The sequence below is a fragment of the Dipodomys merriami genome, unplaced genomic scaffold (assembly GCF_024711535.1).
Source record: "Dipodomys merriami isolate MVZ:Mamm:240054 unplaced genomic scaffold, mDipMer1.0.p SCAF_125, whole genome shotgun sequence".
Taxonomy (NCBI): Eukaryota; Metazoa; Chordata; class Mammalia; order Rodentia; family Heteromyidae; genus Dipodomys; species Dipodomys merriami.
Window position 1 is genome coordinate 573169 of NW_027202549.1, and position 21958 is coordinate 595126.

The following is a 21958-nucleotide window of genomic DNA, read 5'->3' on the forward strand; positions in this document are numbered from 1 at the left end:
CAAACAATGTCTTCCTTAAATCGTCGGCATTGTTATTTTTGAGACCTGAATCAGAGACTGTAAGACAAGCCAGCATGCTCCATCTTGTCTTCTCCAGTTCTGTATATCTAATTAAAGCTTACCAAGTCCATAAAAAGACCTAGCATTCAAAAAGCTATGTGTGTTGGAGAAAGCCTTAGGGCAGACTGGAAAAAACTCCCTCGCTTAAATCCAGTTAAGTGAGTAATAACATATTAATTTGTACATGGAATATTTTAAAATATGGCCCAAGCTTCATCAGATCATGTTAACACCTTTTACTGGGTGGAATAAAAAAAAAATGGGTCATGTGTTTGACAAGGAGCATCCTTTTGCATTCTCAGAATGATTTTGCTCTCTGGCCTATACTGTCTTCTGCCTTTCTGGAAGAGAATTGAGTTTATTGAACTTAATGTATTCATGTGTTGGTCTTCATCTATTTATTTGATTTTTTTTTTTTTTTTTTGGTTCTGGTACTGGGGCTTGAACTCAAGAGGCTGGGTGCTGTCCCTTAGCTGGTTTTGGGGGGGGTGTTTTTAGGGGGAGGGTCCCTCAAAGCTGACACTCTACCACTTTAACCATTCCACCCCTCCCCCCGTCTGGCTTTTTTTTGGGGGGGTGGTTCATCAGAGATAAGAGTCTCAGGTCCATGTCAGCCTCAGTCTCCCCTTTCCCTTCCCCTCCCAGTAGCCAGAAGGAGAAGGTGTGTGAGCCCCCAAAGCCTGGGCCCTGGTGGCTGCATTTCAAATGTCAGGGTTTTTCTGTTCTGGTTCAAATGAGCAGCTCAGGCCACAAATTCCCTTCAAACCGGGGTTCCCAGAGAGAAAACGAGAAGGAACTGTCAGGGGGGGAAAGACTGCACGGTGGCCTGGAGAAGCAGAGCTCAGGGACTGGAGCCCCAAGGCCCTGAGTTCAAGACCCAGGACCACCACCACCAAAGATTGCCTTATGCGTGACACACACTCATGCATGCTTATGTGTCCGTTTCTCCTCACAGCTCAGCTGCTTCTCCCAGCCACCGTCCCCCGCGCGCGCGTGTCCTGGGATTGCCGCCTCCCGCGTGGATCCTCCCCGCCCCGCGTCCTTCCAGCTCCGATGCACCCCCGGGGCGGGGTGTCCAGCTGGACGCTTGCAGCCCGCAGGTGCGGCGGGCCACGCCCCCTCCAGACCCCGCCCACCGCGGCCCCGCCCACACGCCACGCCCTCTCCGCCGCGCACACGTCACGTCGACGCGCCGCCCCCCCCCCCCCCGCGCAGGCGCACGGAGCCTGGCCCCTCAGCGTCTCCCCCGCCCCGCGCCGCTCCTCCCTCCCCCCCGCACCTCGGCGTCCAGTCGCCCGCCCGTCCACCCGCCCGCTCGGTATTATGATTAGCGCCGGGTGCGGGGTTCCGGCGGCCGGGAGGCAGGCGGCGGCGGCGGCGGCGGCGCGGCGGCCGTTGCTGCGGACGGTCACCCGCCTGCCGGCTGAGGTGAGGCGAGTGCGGCGCGCGTCGGGGGGGGGGCTCCCGGGAGGCGGGAGCGGCCGGGCTGAGGGGGGGGGGAGGCCCGGCCGCCGCCGCCGTCTCCTCAGAGGCCGTGGGGGGGGGGGGTCCCCGGGACCGGCGTCTCCGGCGGGAAGGAAGTTGCGCGCCCCGCGCTCCCGCGGTGTCTGGCGTGCGCGCGCGCGCGGCCCGGAGAGGACGCGGGGCCTGAGGTGCGGCGGCGCGGCCTGGCGGGCGGCGGGGCCCGAGCGGCGGGGACCCGGCCCCCCGGGCGCCCCAAGACCCACGCCCGGCCCTGGCGGCGGGGTTCCCCCCACCCCACCCCCGGGGAGCCACCCGCCATCCCCGCGGACCCCGCTCCGCACCCCGGCCCCGGCCCGGCCTGGCCTCCCCGGGCCCCCCCTCTGCCCAGGGGGTTCTCATCCTCATCCTCATCCTCCTCCTCATCATTATTAGCATTGTCAGTGTTCACGATTCCTCCCGAATTGGTGATCTCTGTTGGAAAGCGATGCAGGAAATCTGGCCACAGCCTCTGGGGTTTGGGGGGGGGGGGAGAGCATCAGGGAGGGGTGTGTGTGTGTGTGTGTCCGCTTCAGCTGCCACCTTTTACAACAGAATGGGGTGTGTGTGTGTGTGTGTGTGTGTGGTGATCCGGAGGGAAAAAGGGGGGCCCCCACCCCGCGGGTGTGCCACTCCCGAGGGGCAGCTCGAGTGATTATTATTATTGTGGTGGTGGTGCTGCTGGTGGTGGTGGTGGTGGTGGTGGTGGTGGTGGATTACGGATTGGGAAACCTATGTTCTTTCCCCTAGTCATCGCCTGTTGATTTCTTTCTGGATCGTTGTACCCTAAAGGGAGGAAAAGGAAAAAGAAAAGAAAAGAAAAAAAAAAAAAGAGCTAGTGTCTGTCCTTGTGTTGTTGTTGGGACTGACTGACTTGGGAGTCCAGGCAAGTGGTAGCTTTTGATGCTGGTTTTGGGGAGGGGGGGGTCCCTAGAGCCCAGGTGCTGGTGTGTGGGTCAAGATACAGTTGAGTAGCTTCTGAAGGGAGTTGGGGGTCAAATGTACAGGAGATTGTGTGTGTGTGTGTGTGTGTGTGTGTGTGTGTGTGTGTGTGTTGGGGGGGTGAATTTAGTAGTGAGGGACCTCTCACACTGTCAGGTTATTTTTTTTCCCCTTTGCTTTGCTTCCCCTCCCCTCTCCCCCTCCCCCCCCAATCCCCTTTTTCTATTTAATTAAGCTCACTCTCCAAGTCCGGAGAGCTAAGGTGAATCTTAGTGAGTTCATGATCAGGTGTTTGGGGAGAAAACTATTGGAAGGGGCAAGTCTTTGGTGTCCTGTTGAATCTCCTCCCCCAGATCCCTGCCAAACATCAAAATGCAGTTTCGTGTTTTTGGGTTTTTTTTGTTTGTTTGTTTTTTTCATAGGGGTTGGTTCACTATATCCCCAAATCAGACTTTGGTTTATCAGTGTCTCCTATCAGTGTACTCTAAAGCCTGGGTTGTCAGAGCTTATGTAATCAACCTGTTAATTTATAATCTTGTTACATTGCTTCTCAGATTTATAAAAATCATTCCCTCAAGGAAATCTGTCATCAACGTCTGCTTAAATATTTTTCTTGGAATGGGATTCCCAAAGAAGAATGCGCTGTACAAGTTGTGATTAAAATGTACTAATTAGACAAGGTTCTTTTCTTTTCTTTTTTTTAAGGTACCAAATTGGTAGTTCTTTTAACTATGTATTGTCCCTGTGAAGAAAACAGGTGATTTTTACCATTTAACAGAACTAGAAACTAGAGGGAGAGGGTGACATTTCCAAGGTCACATGTTGAAGGTCTGTGGAAAATCAGGTGCGCAGTGCTTCGAGTCTGAGTAAGAAAGTGCTCCACCGTTCAGTTTTTAATATTTGTACAATCAGTTGAGAAAGTTTGCACCTTCTAGTTTTTAGGATTTGCACAATCCGTTATTGTCTCATTTTGTGCGCAAAAGTTATTCTGTTAGTTTTTCAAAAAAGCTATTTTGAGTAAAACTTCATTATATTAGTAAAATCCATACACTCACAACTTGTACTACTTTTGTTCCACTTTTTCTAGCCCAGAAACTATTAGATTGGGCCCATATGATTCACAGGGCATAGTCCTTGAAGGAAGGCTTTTATTAAATCATCTTTATTTGACTTGAAGGGCATGGATGGTATTTTTTTTTTTTTTTTTGGTCCTGGGAAATAATATTTATCTCTGCTTGCTTCCTTCCTTCCTTCCCATTGAAAGTGAAACTAACTAGAAAAGTTACTTTTGGAGTGATTGAGCAATCAGGATTCTAAACACAGGCATAAGTGAAGGCAAAGCTTTCTAGCTCTTTGGCGCTTGCCTGCGCCCGAGAACTCACTACATTGTCTGGGAAGAAAAGGATCCAAATGCATTTTCCACATGGCCGGAATTTTAGGAATTAGAAATGTAAAAGAAGTCTAAAAGCTTGATTTAATAGCCTGTCAGTGTTGGCTTAATGCCGTTCTGTATGAAAACTTGTTCAGAATATAGATACCTCTCTGTAGAACCACTTGGGTAGAAAAAGTTGAGCAGATTTTAGGAGTCTTGAAGATAAACTCTCTGTGTGTGTGTGTGTGTGTGTGTGTGTGTGTGTGTGTGTGTGTGTGTGTGTGTGTGTGTGTGTGTGTGTGTGTGTGTGTGTGTGTGTGTGTGTGTATTTGCTGGTCCTGGGGTTTGAACTCAGGGCCTGAGTGCTGTCCCTGAGCTTTTTGTGCTCAAAGCTAGCACTCTACCACTTGAGCCATATCTCCCTCCACTTCTGGCTTGTTGGCATTTAATTGGAGATAAAAGCCTCACAGACCTTCCTGTCTGGGCTGGCTTTGAACTGTGACCCTCAGATCTCAGCTTCGTAAGTAGCAAGAATGACAGGCATGAGCTCCCAGCGCCGCCCTGCTGAAAATAAACTTTCTGATCGTTTTCTTCATAGTTTTCTTCATTGTTTGGGGGCTAGCTGTGGAAAAGCAAACAGGAACCAGTTCCTTTCCCGTTGCTAGGAGCTTAGAAGCCATTTGAAAATGCCAAGGTGAACTGTCACAATTGGATGTAATGGCAGCGTAGCCCATGCCAGCCTGACTCGCCGGAGGAGGAAAGGGGGGGTGAGTAGTGGAGCTGATCTTCAAGGATAGGTGTGGAGTTCCAGCTGGGTGGGGAGGAAGGCCCAGAGCTCAGGGGAATGAGAAGGTAAGGTAGAGTGGTAAGAGGACCTTAGATCCAGGTGGGTAGCTTTTCTTTCTTTAAAGCATTGGATAAGGCAAGAATTAGCTTTGGTCCGTGTGTGTGTGTGTGTGTGTGTGTGTGTGTGTGTGTGTGTGTGTGTGTGTGTGTGTGTGTGTGTGTGTGTGTGTGTGTGTGTGTGTGTGTGTGTGTGTGTGTGCGCGCGCGCACGCGTGCGCTCGTGCGTGGGGGTGGGGTGGGGAACGAGTTTTGGAAGCGTTTTCTGCTCTGGATGAACTGTCATTTCCTCCTTGGCTTTCCTGCCCATCTGCCTTGGGTGGCGGCCTCGCATCCCCTGGGGAAGTGTTCCTTGCTGTCGTTAGGGGAGGAGCCTGTGTGAAGAAGGCTTCTGCTCTGCCCTCCATCAAGTTCATTTTTCTGTTAACATCCACTGCCCACCGGGAGTCTGCTTTGGGCCTTCCCGAGTTTGGCCCCTGCTCAGGTAGGCTGTCCTATGCAAGTCAGACTTTTGTCCTGCAACCCACCCCCCCAATCTTCCACCCTGTGGAAGATTGCAGTTACCCGCAAAGTTTTAAGTTCTGGAGTGTCTCCAGGTGGGGATCCGTCCATCCATCTAAATGTGCACCCCTTTAATGACGTCTAGGCTATGAGATCGGTGTTCCAGAGTCATCGACATTTGTTGTGTACCCTGTAACTGTGGTTAGATCTCAGCCTCGCTGGGCCCTGAGTCTCTCAGCTGTTGACACGCAGCTTCCTTTTACAAATCCCAAAAGATCAGCAGCTCTTTGAGGACACCACTTCTTTGATCTAAATGGGAGGGTGTCTGCATGGTTCAGTCTCTTCACCCAAGTAAGCAGTGTCTTGATGAAGAAATGAAAAACATCTAGACTTTGTTGATTTTTTTTTTTTTTACTAGCCTGTTAATGAAAGTCATATTCATTTTTGTTGTTATTGTTGGTTGTGGGGCTTGAACTCTGGGCCTAAGCTCTTCAGCTCCAAGCTAGCACTCTACCACTTGAGCCACGGCGCCACTTCTGATTTCCTGGTGGTTTATTGGAGAGAAGAGTCTCACGGACTTTCCTGCCCAGGCTGGCTTTGAACTGTGATCCTCAGATCTCAGCCTCCTGAGTAGCTAGGATGACAGGCGTGAGCCACCAGTGCCCGGCTCCTACTCATTTTAATGTAGGTAGGCTGGCTTTAGATTGTTTTTCAAAGATACCATTTTAGAGCTACAAGCAACTCTTGTTCCCTGTGCCAAGCAAAATTTCCCCCATGCTCTGTTCTCCCTCTGTGAGGGTAACACCTCCATCTACCGCTCTCCTGCAGATCCATTCTAGAGCATCCCCTGCCACCTTACACCCCGTGCTGAAATGAGTCTCCTCCACTCTGTCCTGTCACTGCCTGGTGTGTGGCAGCCCTTGCTTGTAAGCCTTTCAGTAAGAATTTACCTAGAGACATGTCTAGCGGTCTCCTTGCCCATCTCCCACCTCTCGTCTCGCCCTTTGCGTCTATCTGGGCTGTGATTTGTTAAACTGTCATCCCTGATTGCCGCTCCCTGGCCTGGGATTGTTCTTTAGCTTCTTAGGTTGGTCTCCATGTATTCATTGAATGAAATGTGTGTGGTTCTGGACAGATACAGAGCTGGGTGAAAGGGACATGATCCTTGCGTGGACTGAATTCTCCCTCTAGTCTGGTGAGGAAGAAGGTGTGAGGATGATCAGGACAAGGCATGGATAAGGGCCAGCCAAGGCTGAGAAAGAGAAATGGTTTGTTTGCACGAATGCCTTTACCTGTCTGACCTGATCTCATGATCTGCATGAGTTTTGTTGTTGTAGTCACAGTAAGCGCTCTTTCCCAGAACACTTTTTTTTATCACCCCAGTTTTCACACTCTCTCTCTCTCTCTCTCTCTCACACACACACACACACACACACACACACACGATCCTCTTGTCTCTTCCTATAAGTGTAAGGGAAGGGTTCTTCCTAGTATATAGCCAATGGAGGGGCCAGTTTGTTGGGGGCATTTTGGGGTGGTGGGTCCTGGTAACAGTAAGTTGGGGAGCTGGATTTGCAGCCCCTCTCAAACACTGAGCCTCCTGTGAGCGAGGCCAGTTCAGGCAAGATTCAAGGGGTAGAAATTCTGGGATGAACTGTCTCCCACTCACACGCCTTGTTCCTTGTACTTGCTCTATCCCACTCAGCGTCCACAGTATCTGCCCGGAGTTGTGGCTGTGTCGTTGGTTTATGGATTAAAGGGGAGCTGGTTCATAGAAGTCGAGTGACTTCACGCCTAGATTCCGGCATCAGTCTTGCCAGTCTTGTGTCATGTGGCTTTGCATAGTTGCTGAACCAATTGAGAAGTTTGGATCTCTGTGATGAAGATAGCAAGACAAGCTGACCGTGGGCTCCTTTGAGGTGGAGCCTCTTCACACTGCTATTGCAGTTCCTTCGGAAGTTCCCTCTCCTGACCCCCCCAAACATGTCTGTGTACCCCTCTTATCCCATCACATCGTCTTATAGCGTGTTGCCCAGCTGGGGGAAATCATTGATAGAACATGTCAAGCTTGGGTTTGCCAGGTGGGTGCTGTGTTAGATCGTGTCCATAAAGTTCATTTCGGATTCTGGGAGATATCCTAACAACTGGCACAGAAAGCTACCACACACTGTATTTACTGTACTCGTGAATCTGTGAAATAGTTGGGATACTCTGCTTGCAGCAGTGAACCAGAAGCAGAGTGAATTTTAAGGTCAACTTTAGCTTTCTATTTTACCTCACGTCCTGTAGGTTAATTCTCCATTGGCCGAAATGTCGTGAATGGGACTAAGGGAATCTGCAATGAGAATATCCAGTCTACGGCACACAACTCGATTTTGTCCTTTCTCCAACTCGATTTTGTCCTTTCTCCGTCCCCTTCCCTCCCAACCCAGTTGGAGAAGCACTTATTAATCCTTTTATAGGAAGGGAATTGCTTTTTCAGGAACAAATGTTAAGAAGGTCAATTTTGTAAACCACATGAAATTTTCCGTTTGAGAGAGGACCAAGTTTGTGAGAAGTAAATAGAACCTGTCTGCTGTCACTGGAGTTGCTCACTAGGTATTGTCTCAGGACGAATCTTGCCATCACAGAATCATATACAGACAATCCTAGGAAGTTATTTGCAACGTGCCATTCCATTTTTAGATGGCCAGTGTTTATCTCAGAACGTATTTGCTTCTAACTTCCTGTCTTAAAAAAAAAAAACCACATTTTTTTAAACAGTTGAAACATTTTAAGTAGAAATGTTTGTTCATCGTGTTTAGTAGGCGATTTCTTTCTGGCCGTAGGGAATTAGCTCTGTTTAATTGATTGCTGGAGCAGGTCTATCAGAATTGGAAGCACACCAGAAATATCAAGAGAGCTTTCTTTAGTTTCTGGGAACTACAGAGGCTTAGCTAGGTAAAAGAGAAGCATTGTATCATTTCAGGAAGAAAATGCAAGGCCAGGGCTCTGATTCGGCAAGATGGCTGTTCCTTCCATGTAGAACCCAAGCAGAGTTGAGTCCTTCCATCTGCCTCTTCTTTCTGATCAGTAGAGTGGCTTCAGTTCAGGGTACAGATTCCCAATCATTCGACTGTTTCCTCCTTTTGAAGCCTGCATTCAGATGAAACTGGGTTTGCCACGGACAGGTACAGGATGGTACAGGATGTTTGTAAAGTTTGAAATGAGACGATGAAAAGTCACCTAGGATTTGCTGTAAAACTCCTTTCTGTTAATTAGGTTTTTCAGAGCAGACTGAATCTGGATGGTAAATGGGGATCTAAATGGGTATCTCATGGAACTTTGGAGTGCAAAGTAAGCTTTTCAGATCTGCCTAAATTCTTGATCTGTCTTAAGCTCTAACTTTTATTTCTATATCGTGTTTGTCTTAGTACCCGAAGGATTTTCTGTTCTCGAGAAGCCTTTCTTGTGCATATTTAACTCTTTGATGATGCTCTGATTAAACTTCAACAGAACTCAGATACAGGTATTGGTCTACTTAGTTTTCTGTTTGTGTCGAGAAGACAAAGGGCACGAGACCTTAAGAAGTCCTTAAAAGCTTTACCCTGTGGGCCTCCTCCACCCTCCCTCCGCAACCTCTCTCCATCCTCTGACAAACCCAAAGTTGACGGATATGTAAATCATTCATCTTTTCCTATATACATTGAGTTTGATCTCAGGGCTAGTGCTCTGCCACCCGAGCCGCACCTCCAGTCCTGCTTTTTGTTGGTGAAATGGAAATGGCACCTAGCTACCCCATGCCCTGTCTGGCCTCAGCCCTCGATCCTTCAGATCTCAGCCCTCCTGAGTTTCCTGATGTGAACCTCCGGTATGATTTTCTTAGCTCCTCTGTAAAATCTTGAGGACGGGGACCGTGTAGGCTTCTCTGTGGTCTGGACTCACATTGCTTGTTAATAGAGACAATTCAGTGTTCCTGTTCTTTGGCCTGAAGCAATCGTGTACCTTCATCACCTTTGGGACTTGAGAGATTTCATCAACTGAGACTCACCATTGATGAAGAATATATCAGTAGACATTAGCCAGCGCATTTTTCTGGAAAGTTGGCTTATTTCACAGATCTTTGCATGGAAAAGTACGTGAATAGGTACAGAAAGTCAATGTTTTAATAACCCCTGCCTGTCTCCCATCTAAAAGCTGCACATACTCGCTGGCAAGGATTTTTTTTTTTAAGAATGAAATCGTATACAGAGAAAAATATGTCATCTTACTACTTTAACATTTTAGAATTTTAAAATCCATGATTCTTACAAAGTATATGCTTAAAAATCACTATGATGTGTTATGAAATGGAGTGTGTGAAGTTATGTTGTTTTCCTGGGGGCAGGGGGGGAGGGCGGGGAAATGAGTAATGGATTAGCTTTATTTATTTTGGAGTGATTCCTACACATCAGCTTCTGTTTAAGGCATTACTCTGTGAGTACCTATTCAGGACTGTCACCATACCGACCGTGAATCTCATTTACCTTGGGTAGAGATGACACGCTTAGTATTTTTTAAATCATCTGTTTAGGAATTTGATGCCAATCCTTTCCTTGTTCAGATACTAAATAGTACTCTACATCCGGATTCCTAAATACCTTTCAACTTCCTCCACGTACTCCTGAACTCCATCTTGATTTTCTTAGAGGAAATCCGGATTACTTAAGCCAGCACTTCACGGATTGATCTGGATCCACAACTCGGTCACTGCTTGAGAGACAGGAGGGGGTTTCTTAGCGTGACATCGGCGGTCTCCTCTGTGGTTCGCAGCCCATTAAGATCGACTACGAGGAAGGAAACTTCTGAGAAGACTATGTTTGGGGAGACAGCTACCTTTCTTGGGGAAATACCTTCCTAGAGATCTGGAGGTACGCCGTGGTGCATCAGGATTATGAGCGATGCCTTCTTGAGACCCTCCTACGACATGATAACCACACAGGAACTGCCATCCAGCCCAGTGAAACACGCGTGGCCTATTGACCCGCGTGTGCTGTTTCTTACTCTTCGATTTAGAGCGTATGTTGTTCGTTTCCAGGAGGAGGGAAACAGGCTATGGTAGAAAAGTAGAGCATGTTTACTTTGGATAAAGAGAATGGGGGTAGTTCCGTGAGAGCTGTGTTTTGCTTGACCCAGAGGTGTCTGGTAGTCCCTGGAGGGTTTAGTTCACTGTCTTCCATTTACCTTATTTTTGGGGGTCGTGGGGCTTGAACTCTGGGCCTGGGCGCTGTCCCTCAGCTCTTCAGCTCAAGATGAGCGCTCTACCACTTGAGCCATAGCACCACTTCGGTTTTCTGGTGGTCCATTGGAGATAAGATTCTCACAGACTTTCCTGCCCCGGCTGGCTTTGAATCTCAATCCTCAGAGCTCCTCCTGAGTCGCTAGGATGACAGGCGTGAGCCACCAGCACCCAGCCTCCATTTATTTTGACTACAGGTTCAACTCGTAGTAGGAGGATCAGGTTGGTAATATTCATTGAGAGGTACTTCCACCGCTTAAGTCAGCTTTCATATTTTGGCATCGTAACAGATACCAGATAATTTCCCTGTGTAAGTCCCTTAAATACAGTTTCAGAGTAGCTCTGCCAACCTCAGCTTCTGGCTGACGTCTGTGTATCAGTGGAACGTGGGATGCAGTTCATAGAGCATTGATGTGTCGCTGTAGAATTTTACAAAAAATTCATTTAATTTCTTTTTGCATGGTTTAGTTTGGGTACTGTAATGTTGGTGGTCTTATTTGGGGGGAAAGTTTTTATAATACTCCAGACAGCATGTACAGAGGTTGTGTAAGTTGCCTCATTTTATATGTATATATTTATTCATTTTGCATGCAGCCTTTACTTAGTCACGCCCTGGATTGGTCCTGGGCCTTTCCTCCATGTGCCTTTACCCCTTCTGGGGAGGAGGGATGAGTAGGAGACATTTGTTTGATAATACCAACTCACCAGCAGTGGGGCAGATGGCACCAAAAAGCGAGTGAGTTTTAGCAAGATTAACAATGAATTCCAAATTGACAGGTTTACCAGGGCTGGTTCTACAACTGTTTGCAGCAGCTTGTACAATGTGTGTAAGGCCACCCACACTTCCTTCCTCTCCTCCAGCCACACCCACACCAGTGGCTTGTGCACTCTCTCTGCCTGGGAGAACGGCAGGATGTGTATTCTCGCAACTCGGACCGGCCCCGGTTTCTCAGGCATGAATTTCCAAAGCATGCACGCTCGTGGCTCAGCTGGCCTGCTTTCTGTAGCTCCAGCCTAGTTCTGTGTGCGTGTGTGTGTGTGCGCATGTGTGGGAGATGAGGGCTGCTTCCAGGCGGCATGCTCCGGCGTGGCTAGTGAGATACACTTGGAGCTGTGTGATTCTTAACAGTGCTGGTTGGGAAGAATTGAGTGCATGAGGAAATGTGGATTATATAAAGTTTGGGGAAAAAACAGTTAAGGACAGTATCTGATTTTGTTTGGTGTGTGTGTGTGTGTTGTCAGTTGGGCTTGAACTTGTGACCTGGACCCTGTCCCTGAGCTCTGCTTTGCTTAAAGCTAGTGCTCTACCACTTTGAGCCACAGCTTCACTTCCGGTTTTCTGGTGGTTCACTGGAGATAAGAGCTTCATGGACTTTCCTGCCTGGGCTGGCTTTGAACTGCGATGATCCTCAGATCTCAGCTTCCTGAGTAGCTAGGATGACAGGCGTGAGCCACCAGCGCCTGGCTAGCATCTTGGTTTTATAAAGAATTAATGTGAAAGAGGTCATGATGGTCATCTCTCCCCCCCACCCCCCACATCACTCCTCCTTTTCCTGTGTATTATCCCAGCTTATTATTTATAATTGTGTCTGGGCATATAGTATGGCAAAGTAATTTGAAAAGCTCTGTATCGGATGTTAACAGATATTATCCCAGAGGACAAGATGATTTCTCTTAATAATTGTAATAAAAATAATAGAACATAAGAAAGTATTTATGTTGAATGGCAAAAGGGACTATAAAGTTAGGTCTAAAATGCTCAGAGCCTTGCAAAACAAAACAAAAGAAGCTGCTCATCAATACTTGCAGGTGACCACCAGGATGTTCACAGTGCTGAGCTTGAGCGCTGGGACTGTGGATGCCTCTTTATTTTTCATATTTCCCATTCTGTGCTTTGGCAGATTTTCTACAAGAGCTGGGCCTTGTGACACAGGCCTCTGATCCCTGTGATCCCAGCATTCAGGAAGGGAGTCAAAAGGCTAGCAAGGTTGAGACCAGCCTGGACTGGTCTACAAAACCCTGTCCCAGACAAAATAAAACAGAAAATTTGCTTAGTTTAAGCTAATTCTTTGAGATTTTTGAGACATTATCAAACTTCAGTGGGCAACTAAAGACATTGTTTCAAATTCCTGGGCTGGGGGCTGGGAAGGTGGCTCAGTGGTAGAGCGCTTGCCTTGCATGCATGAGGCCCTGGGTTCAATTCCTCAGTACCACATAAGCAGAAAAGGCCAGAAGTGGCGCTGTGGCTCAAGTGGTAGAGCGCTAGCCTTGAGCTGAAGAGCTGAGGGACAGTGCCCAGACCCAGAGTTCAGGCCCCACGACTGGACCCCCCCCCCAAAAAAAAAAATCAAATTCCTGTGGCATGATTCCTCCTCTCCTTCCCCTCTCCCTCTCTTTCTCCCCCTCCCCCGCACCCAGGGCTTAAACTCTGGGCCTGGGCACTGTCCCTGAGCTGCTTTTGCTCAAGGTGAGCACTCTACCACTTGAGCCACCACTCCCAACACTTCTGGCTCTTTCGGATAGTTTATTGGAGATAAGAGTCTCCCAGAGTTTCCTGCCCAGGGTGGCATTGAAACGGTAATCCTCTGATCCCAGCCTCCTAAGTTGCTAGAATTTACAAGCGCCTGAAGTTGTAGTCTGCATTTTTGATTAGCTCTATTTTCAGAAAGGAAGAGACTTTTTAAAAAAAATTTTTGGAAGGTAAATGACAGATAGTACTAGTTCAGTGAATTTTGTTCTCTTGAAGCAAAAGAGTTAGAATTTCTCTTTGGGGGGGAACTGGAGGCAGTCCCTCCCCTCTCCTCCCCTTCCCCTTCCCCTCCCCCTCCCCTCCCTTCCCCTCCCCTCCCCTGTAGCGTATCATCTCCTCTCCTCCTTTTCTTCCGAGCACTGCTGTTTCAGGATGACCTAGGCTGGCGCTGCCTTTCGCGTGTAGTATCTGGGGCCTTGGCTTCGGTTGGTTCCCGTGTGTGGCTCATTTGCGCGTCATCTGATAGGGAAGTGCCTTGCAAAGCTCATCCTTGCAGTTGTGGGTGTTTTGTTTGGGGCTCTTGCAAGTGGGATGGGCCTTCAAGTTGGGTGGAGCCCGGTTAGACTGAGAAACTGCCACTTAACCCGCCCTGAGCTTCCTCTTACCTGCCTTGCCGGCCCACGGCAAGGAGGATGACAGCCCGGATGTAGTCTTGTTCTTAGGATTTCTTCCTTTCAGTCCATTCATCTTTGTTAACCTTGTCTATGTAGAAATTCCCGTTGATGAAAGGTATCCTTAAAGAAATCGTGATTAAGGCCTAAGGCAGGGGTGTCATGCTGGTCTAGTTCACATAAGGCCCTGAGTTCAATCCCCAGTCCTAGGGAAAGAGGTGAGGCTTGGGGGGGGAGGTGTAATTAACAAAAGGGCAAAAGTTTTCATATAAAGTTTTAATATAATTTTGTTGTTAGTGTCAAGGGGTTGTATGAGGGGTTGCTGTTTCATAAGTCAGTCATGAGTACTTTTTTTTTTTTTTTTTAAGTTGGTCATGGTTCAAACTCTGGGCCTGGGCGCTGTCCCTCAGCTCTTCAAACTCTGGGCCTGGGCGCTGTCCCTCAGCTCCTCAGCTCAAGGCTAGCGCTCTACCATTTGAGCCACAGCGCCACTTCTGGCCTTTTCTGCTTATGTGGTGCTGAGGAATGGAACCCAGGGCCTCATGCATGCAAGGCAAGCGCTCTACCACTGAGCCACCTTCCCAGCCCATGAGTACATTTCTTTTTGGGCAGTGTCACCCCTTCCTTCACTTTCCCCCAGTTTCCTTTTCTCGTCCGCACCCACAAGTTACGCAGTTCATTTTCCACATTGTGTATACTGAATAGCATGATTGCATTCGTTCGCTCTTCCTTCCTTTCTGTGAAAAACAATTTAAATAATGGGGTGGGGGATGGGGCCCGGGGAGTGGCTCACATCTGTGATCCTAGCCCCTCAGGAGGCTGAGATCTGGGGATCTCAGTTCAGAGCCAGCCCTGGCAAGGAAGTTCACAAGACTCTTATCTCCAGTGAACTACCAAAAAGCCGGAAGTGGAGCCGTGGCTCAGGTAGTAGAACACTAAGCCTTGAGCTGAAGAGCTGAGGGACAGCGCCCAGGCCCTGAGGAAAGCGAGAGCCAGGACCCCTCTTCCCCCTCCCCTTATGACCACATCATAAAGACTTTCTTTATAAACTAGTTTTATGTTTGTCTAGAATCTTAGGGCATGTGTTTTTACTTTGAGCTAAAACACATTGAACTAAAGTGAAATCTCTCTTTTTTTAGAGGAAAGAAGCGACTAACACAAGGCAGTAAGAACAAGGGTTCTTCACTGTGGAGCTTACAGGGTAAGTCTCAGAGCTAGCGCAATTCATAACCACGTCAGATGTCCAGAGTGCCTTTCAGGCCCTAGGCTATCCTCAAAGATAAGAAAGAAAAAAAAATCTCATTTGATTTTTGGTCTAACGCAAAATACACTTGATGGGAGGATAGGCGGTTTCAGAAGATAGTTTTTTTCCTTCCTGTGTTATTATCACATCCCAGTTTCTGGTGTACGATTTCATCAGAGTTTAAGACTCTGAAAAAAAGGGGTCCTTGTTAAAATAGATACTTCAGCCTGATGCCGTTGGCTCACGCCTGTAATCCTAGCTACTCAGGAGGCTGAGACTGGAGGATCTGAGGATCATAGTTTGAAACCAGTCTTGGCAGGAATGTCCATGAGACTCACTCCAATAAATTACCAAAAAAAAAAAAAAAAAGCTGAAAGTGGTGCTGTGGCTCAAGTGGTAGAGTGCCAGCCTTGAACAAAAGCAGCTCACGGTCAGAGTTCAAGCCCCAGAACTGGCCAAAAAAAGAGTGGGAGTGAGAGTCTGCCTTTGTGTGGTTTAAAGTGACATTTTAATTTATATAATTTTATACATTTGTTTTCCTCAGTCATTTCTCTTGAGTTTCCATTCGAAAGGTTAAACATTTTTAATGGAAAATGAACTTCTCTCTGAGACTCTATAAAAGTGTGTGCTTGGTGACTCTTAAAACGTGAGTGGGTCATGGTGGTTTCTATTTCAGAGCAGAAGTCAGCACCAAGAGCCAGGGCTAGTGGTGTTTATTAAGTGACTACTTGTGTCCCAGAGCTGCAAGAACGAAAAGTTGTATTCAAAAATGAAAGCGTTCTGGTGGTTGTCTGAATGTCAGGATCATTTTAGGGGTTGGGAGAGGAAAGGACAAAGTAGTAGAGCCTTGGGCTTGATGGATCGCAGGAGCTTCCGGTGTCAGCATGGAAAAATGCTATAATCAAACACCTGTAGATCCCATGGGAAGAGCCTGTCCTGAGACACTTAGAGACACAGAAAAGAGAAGCCAGTTGTGGCTGAGAAAGCTAACATCTCTGCTAAAGACTTTCTTAGGCATGAGGGAAATACTGTCAGTATTGGGGTAACAGGAGTTCGTGTTATTTGTATTTTCTTGTTGACTTGTGAGGTTTTTTTGGTTGTTGTTATCATTGTTGTTGTTTTTTGTGGGTGCTGGGACTTGAACTCTGGGTCTGGGTGCTGTCTTTGAGCTTTTATGCTCAAGGCTAGCATTCTGCCACTTGAGCCACAGCACCACTTCCAGCTTTTTGCGGTTCATTGAAGATGAGAAACGTAGACTTTGCTGCCCGGGCTGGCTTTGAACCGCAGTCCTCAGATCTCAGCCTCCTGAGTAGCTAGGATGACAGGTGTGCCACTGGTGGTCAGCCTGTCTTGTTTTTTTGACACTGACTTGACTAGCCTACTTCTTTCTGACATCAGCAAAAAGTGCTTCCCATGAACTTTCTCTTTGACAGTTTGAGAATGTTAATATGGTATTAAAATTCCCAACCTTTATATTGTAAGCTCTGTATGTTAAAAATAGGCTTTTAAAAAAATGACCTTGAATTATTTTATGACTTGAGATTCTCTTAAAAACACAAAAAGGGCTGAGGGCCGGCAACTCACGTCTGTTATCCTGGCTACTCGGAGGCTGATCTGAGGATCTTGGTTCGAAGCTGACCCAGGCAGAAAAGTCCCCGTGAGACTCTTTCAACCACTCAAAAACCGGAAGTGGGCGTGGCTCAAAGTGGTAGAGCTATAGCTAGCCTTGAGCAAAAAAGAAAGTCAGGGGCAGCGCTCAGGCCCTGAGTTCAAGCCCCACGGACTGACAAAATACGCGCGCGTGCACGCGCACACACACACACACACACACACACACACACACACACACACACACACACACACACACACACACACGGAAACTGAACAGAAGGTTGATTTTGTTTCTCTTCTTTTACAGATGTCCTTGGCAACACTGAAAATGAACTCCTTCTTTTCACCAGACACTCTTCTATGAGAAGACTCATTTCAGGCAGTCTAGGTATTTTTCCCTCCGCCGCTGCAGCAGCATGGCAGGATTCAAACGCGGCTATGACGGGAAGATTGCGGGGTTGTACGATCTGGATAAAACCCTGGGGCGAGGGCATTTTGCTGTGGTTAAACTGGCGAGACACGTCTTCACAGGAGAAAAGGTGGCGGTAAAAGTGATCGACAAGACCAAACTGGATACGCTCGCCACTGGACATCTGTTCCAGGAAGTGAGGTGCATGAAACTGGTGCAGCACCCCAACATCGTCCGCCTTTACGAAGTCATCGACACCCAGACCAAACTCTATCTGATTCTCGAACTCGGTGATGGAGGAGACATGTTCGACTACATCATGAAACATGAGGAGGGTCTCAATGAAGACCTGGCCAAGAAGTACTTTGCACAGATCGTGCATGCTATTTCTTACTGCCATAAACTCCACGTGGTCCACAGAGACCTAAAACCGGAGAACGTGGTCTTTTTTGAGAAACAAGGTCTTGTAAAGTTGACAGACTTTGGTTTCAGCAACAAATTTCAGCCTGGGAAGAAGCTCACCACAAGCTGTGGCTCTCTTGCCTACTCCGCTCCAGAAATCCTGCTCGGGGATGAGTACGATGCCCCTGCGGTGGGTAAGTACCTCCCTCCCTGGTTCACATCCACCCGACCTGCCTGTGCCAACCTCTGGCGGCTGTTTGCCTAAAAGCAGTTTTAAAGAATTTCATCAGCTGTATCTCACTTAACACATCCGTTTTCCTGAAAGGTTACATATCTCTAAAGCTGATGGCAAATCTAGCCCATTTGATGGCAAAGGTCCAAAGTGTACAAAGGAAACTATAGAGTTTATTGTCTAAGCTAACCTATTTTTGTTGTTGTTGTTGTTGTTGTCATGGGGCCTGAACTCTGGGCCTGGGCGCTGTCCCTCAGTCTTCATCTCAAGGCAAGCGCTCTACCTCTTGAGCCACAGCGCCACTTCTGGTTTTCTGGTGGTTCATGGGAGATGAGTCTCATGGCCTTTCCTGCCCAGACTGGCTTTGAACCGAGATCCTCAGATCTCAGCCTCCTGAGTTGCTAGGATGACAGGCGTGAGCCACCGGCTTAAGCTAACCTCTTAGTTGCTCATTTTACCTTTTTTCTTAGAGGTCTGAGTTCTCTTCCTACCTTCTTAGATTTTTTTTTTTCTTTTTTCCCTGGTACCAATGACCAGCAAGAGCTTTCCTCTTCCAACGAGCATCCTTCAACCATCGCTTTAGCCTCGCATTGCAGAGTTCCCCTAAGTCTTACAGTATGCTGTTAAGAAATCAGGCGTTGGCCAGGCTCCAGTGGCTCACACCTGTCATCCTAGCTACCCAGGAGGCTAAGATCTGACAATTGTGGTTCAAAGCCAGCCGGGGCAGCAAGTCCGTTAGACTCTTATCTCCCATGAACCACCAGAAAACTGGAAGTGGCACTGTGGCTCAAGAGGTAGAGTGCTTGCCTTGAGCTGAAGAGCTGAGAGACAGCGCCCAGGCCCGGAGTTCAAGCCCCACAACCGATAAAGAAAAAGAAATCAGGCATTGGAGTCGGGTGCAGCTGTGATCTTGAGCCAGTGGCTGCCCTCTCTTCTGAAACAGAATAACAGCCAATGTGGGTGTGTCATTCCAGATCACCCAAGGTGCTTTTCCCAGAGGCCTGTGCGGTGATTACTTGGTGTTGTCATCTCCTGGTTGTGATACTCAGTTCCTGACACCCAAACACAGGAAGGCAGACTAGAAACCTTGGCATGCAGCATGCCCCACCGTGTGTCAGGAGGAGGAGTCAGGGTAGTCTCGATAGCCCGCTGACCACCCTTCCCTTGTGCTCCCATGTCGTCATCGGTGGATCAGGGGAACCCCCCTCGTGGTGGAATTGTTGACTGCCTTTCGGATTGGATCACTCTGATTGCCTTGAGAGTCAGATCTGTTTGGAGGGTCTTAAAAAATGACTCTTTAATCTGTAAGGATTTGTTGATCTGAAGGTGCAGTTAGGTGATTAACTTTTTCCCTCAGTCCCCCAAGTGCTTCGTGGTCTTCCCACCTGGGCCGCATGTGGCTTCCTCGGTGACTCCTCCACGCGCACAGGGCCCGCTCATTTGACATAGCGAAGAGGAGTGACTCGAGTTCATTTAACCTCAAGAGATCGCCGTCGTTAGTTAAAGAGGGGCAATCTTTATACCGAGACCCTGATTTTTATATTAGACCATTGTGTGATGAGAAAGAGCGTTCACCAGTGGTCCCTGTCTCCTACAGATAACAGGTTTCACGGGAGTCTTTCATGAGAACAGTCAAGCTACAGATTCTCTATTAGCAGAGCCATTCTAATGGAAGCTAAGCATTTTCAGAAGCAGACACTCGAATGTTCAGACATGAAAGACACTCGGCCTCGTTGGTACAGGGAAAGGCAGATTGAAGCCACAATAAGACCATCGTGTTCTGAAGTTCTGTTCACTGAGAAAAAGCTAAAGCCAGACAAAACCGAGTGTTAATAAGACTATATCAAGAATCCCTGAGTAATTTAGATTCAGTGACTAGCTGGTGAAGAGAGGCGGTCACGTCCTGTGACCCAAAGAATTCCCCGTGTATGTATGCGTGAGAGAAATTTTCAAAGAGATGTAGCATAGCTAGGGGGAGAGGACATGGCGGAGACAGAGCCCAGGTCTCTGTGTGTGTCAGGCAAGAATTCTTCTACGCCACACTCCCTGCCCATCAAATGGCTTTTTTTTTTACACAGCATTGTTTATATCTTCAGGGAAATGAAATATTTTTCATATTGAATTCTTAACATTAGTGGAAAATAACGAACATGATTAGACTTTTGCAAGCATGATAAGAAAAGGAAATCGGTGGAGTCTCTGTAGAACATTTATGTAACAGTTTGAAGCGGATGAAACCTATGCCTTGAGGAAATTTTGTGCACGTAGTAAACTAAAGAAAGCACTAAAACTAGAGCAGGCATATCTGTAGGTTTCAACTTTACCTGGTGATACCTTGGGATTTGAGTGTCCATACATCCTATACAGATGTTCATCGTGATGTTTTTTTTTTCCCCCTTAACTGTTTATTCATTAGTACAATTTGAACGGTTATCAGATGGCAGAGAACATTGGGAAGATGTTACGTTGCTGTGATATAGGATTGGATGGAGTTCATAGGTGGCCTTTTCATTTTGTTTTTATTTCAAATCATTTTGTATAATATGTGATCAAATATAGAATTACTTTTAAAAAACCCCAAATGGACAGACAGTTATCGTTCTATGTTCTTACAGCACTAGGCAGTATGCTTAGGTCCCCATGTGTGCTAGAATTAGAAATCCTGGGTAATGTCATTTGGGCGAATTTTATCTTCCCCTCCTGGCAACATTAGGAAAGAACTTACTCTTTTTATTTTTTTTGGTCGGTTATGGGGCTGAACTCTGGGCTTGGGCGCTGTCCCTCAGCTCTTCAGTTCAAGGCTAGCACCCTACCACTTGAACCACGGAGCCACTTCTGGCTTTTTTCTGCTTACGTGGTGCTGAGGAATCAAACCCAGGGCTTCATGCATGTGAGGCAAGCACTCTACCACTGAGCCAACTTCCCAGTCCCCTCTTGTAGAATTATTAATAAATGAGTTACGCAAGGATTTAAAGGATTGAAAATGATAGGAAAGACAATTGCATTTCTGTAATATAGTGGGAAACCTGCAAAGACCAAAATCTAAAAAAACGGTATCGTTGACAGTCGTCAGAGTGAAATACTTGGAAATGAATTTTGTCAGAACACATTTGACAGGAAAAATTTGTTCTGAAAATAATGAAGAAATCAGAGACCCAACTCCACAGAGATAGATCCCATGCTATTACTTAGGAGGTACTGTGGTACAGATGTTAATCCTGCCATGGGTGATGACACGTTCCTCACCAAAAGCCCTGGGTGGTGGTTTGCACACAGAATTATTCTCAAGTTTGCAGAGAATGGAGAATAGTTGAAACATAAAAACATGGTTGTATGTTTTATATTTTTATATATTTTATATAAGTATATATACATATATTATTTTTTTATCCATAGCAGCTTGCTGCTAAACTGCTTTATTTATTTATTTATTTATTTATTTATTTATTTATTTATTTTTGGGTCCGGTCGTGGGGCCTGAACTCTGGGCCTGGGCGCTGTCCCTCAGCTCTTCAGCTCAAGGCTAGCGCTCTACCACTTGAGCCACAGCGCCACTTCCAGCTTTTTTTTCTTTTTGCTTATGTGGTGCTAAGGAATCGAACCCAGGGCCTCATGCATGCAAGGCAAGCACTCTACCACTGAGCCACCTTCCCAGCCCTAAACTGCTTTATTTTTTAATTGGCATATTGTAGTCACATCGGGGGAATTTCATTTTTACATCATCTCCACGTGAGTTTACAGTATATTCTAGCCTCACCTCTTCTGTCTCTCTGCAAGCAGTATGGGTGAGTTTCATTGTTCTGTTTGCCTGGTGGCAAACCATCTATAGTCTGGTGGGGGGGGGGCGGTTGGAGTTGGGGGAGCCCAGCAAGGAATACAGAGCAATCACTAATACAACCACTCCAGGTTATATTAGTGTTTTAAAAAATACAATCCTGCAGTTGTACTCCTGGCTGTTGATTGCAGAAAAATGAATAGCCGTGTTCACATTTTAAAAAAAAAGACCTGAATATAGGTGTTCATAGCAGCTTTAGTTTTAAAACCATAAACTGGAAGCAGATATTCATCAGCAGGTGGGTAGCTGATACTTTGCTTTTTTTTTTTAACTACAAAATTCTAATCCGTCTTAAATGGATTTTAAGGGAAAGTATGATTTTGAAATTACAGAATGTAGAAAAGAAATGAGCAGGGGCAAGGGACGTTGTGACTAAGGCTGGCGTGAAAGAGCCGCGTGTGGATGGACCACTTCTCAACGCTGTAGTCACGCAAGCCTGCGTGTGGTAACATGGCACGGGGACCATGCACGTGCACGGGCACCCATGCAGTGGGCGATCCGAAGACTGGACTGTCCCGATGGCATCTGGTACCCATTCTAGCTGTCTGGCAGCTCTTGTAAATCTGCAGTTCTTTCATAGTGGAAAAAGAAAATCTCTCCCATTGCTTGG

General features: G+C 47.1%; 1 protein-coding gene across 4 annotated transcripts in view; it reads left to right on the plus strand.

Annotated features, from left to right (window-relative positions):
- Positions 1–1286: 1286 nt before the first annotated feature.
- The window catches only part of Snrk (SNF related kinase), a 35726-nt gene continuing 15054 nt past the window's right edge, over positions 1287–21958 (plus strand). Inside the window, exons 1-3 of one of the 4 annotated variants that reach the window (XM_070017530.1) lie at positions 1287–1488; positions 14756–14817; positions 16778–17475. In XM_070017530.1, coding sequence (XP_069873631.1) covers positions 16887–17475 — 589 coding nt within the window. In that variant the 5' untranslated portion in view covers positions 1287–1488; positions 14756–14817; positions 16778–16886. Of the gene's footprint in view, positions 1489–2310; positions 2447–9824; positions 10108–14755; positions 14818–16777; positions 17476–21958 lie in introns of those variants that run through there. The other 3 variants (XM_070017531.1, XM_070017532.1, XM_070017533.1) reach the window with 3 other exon arrangements.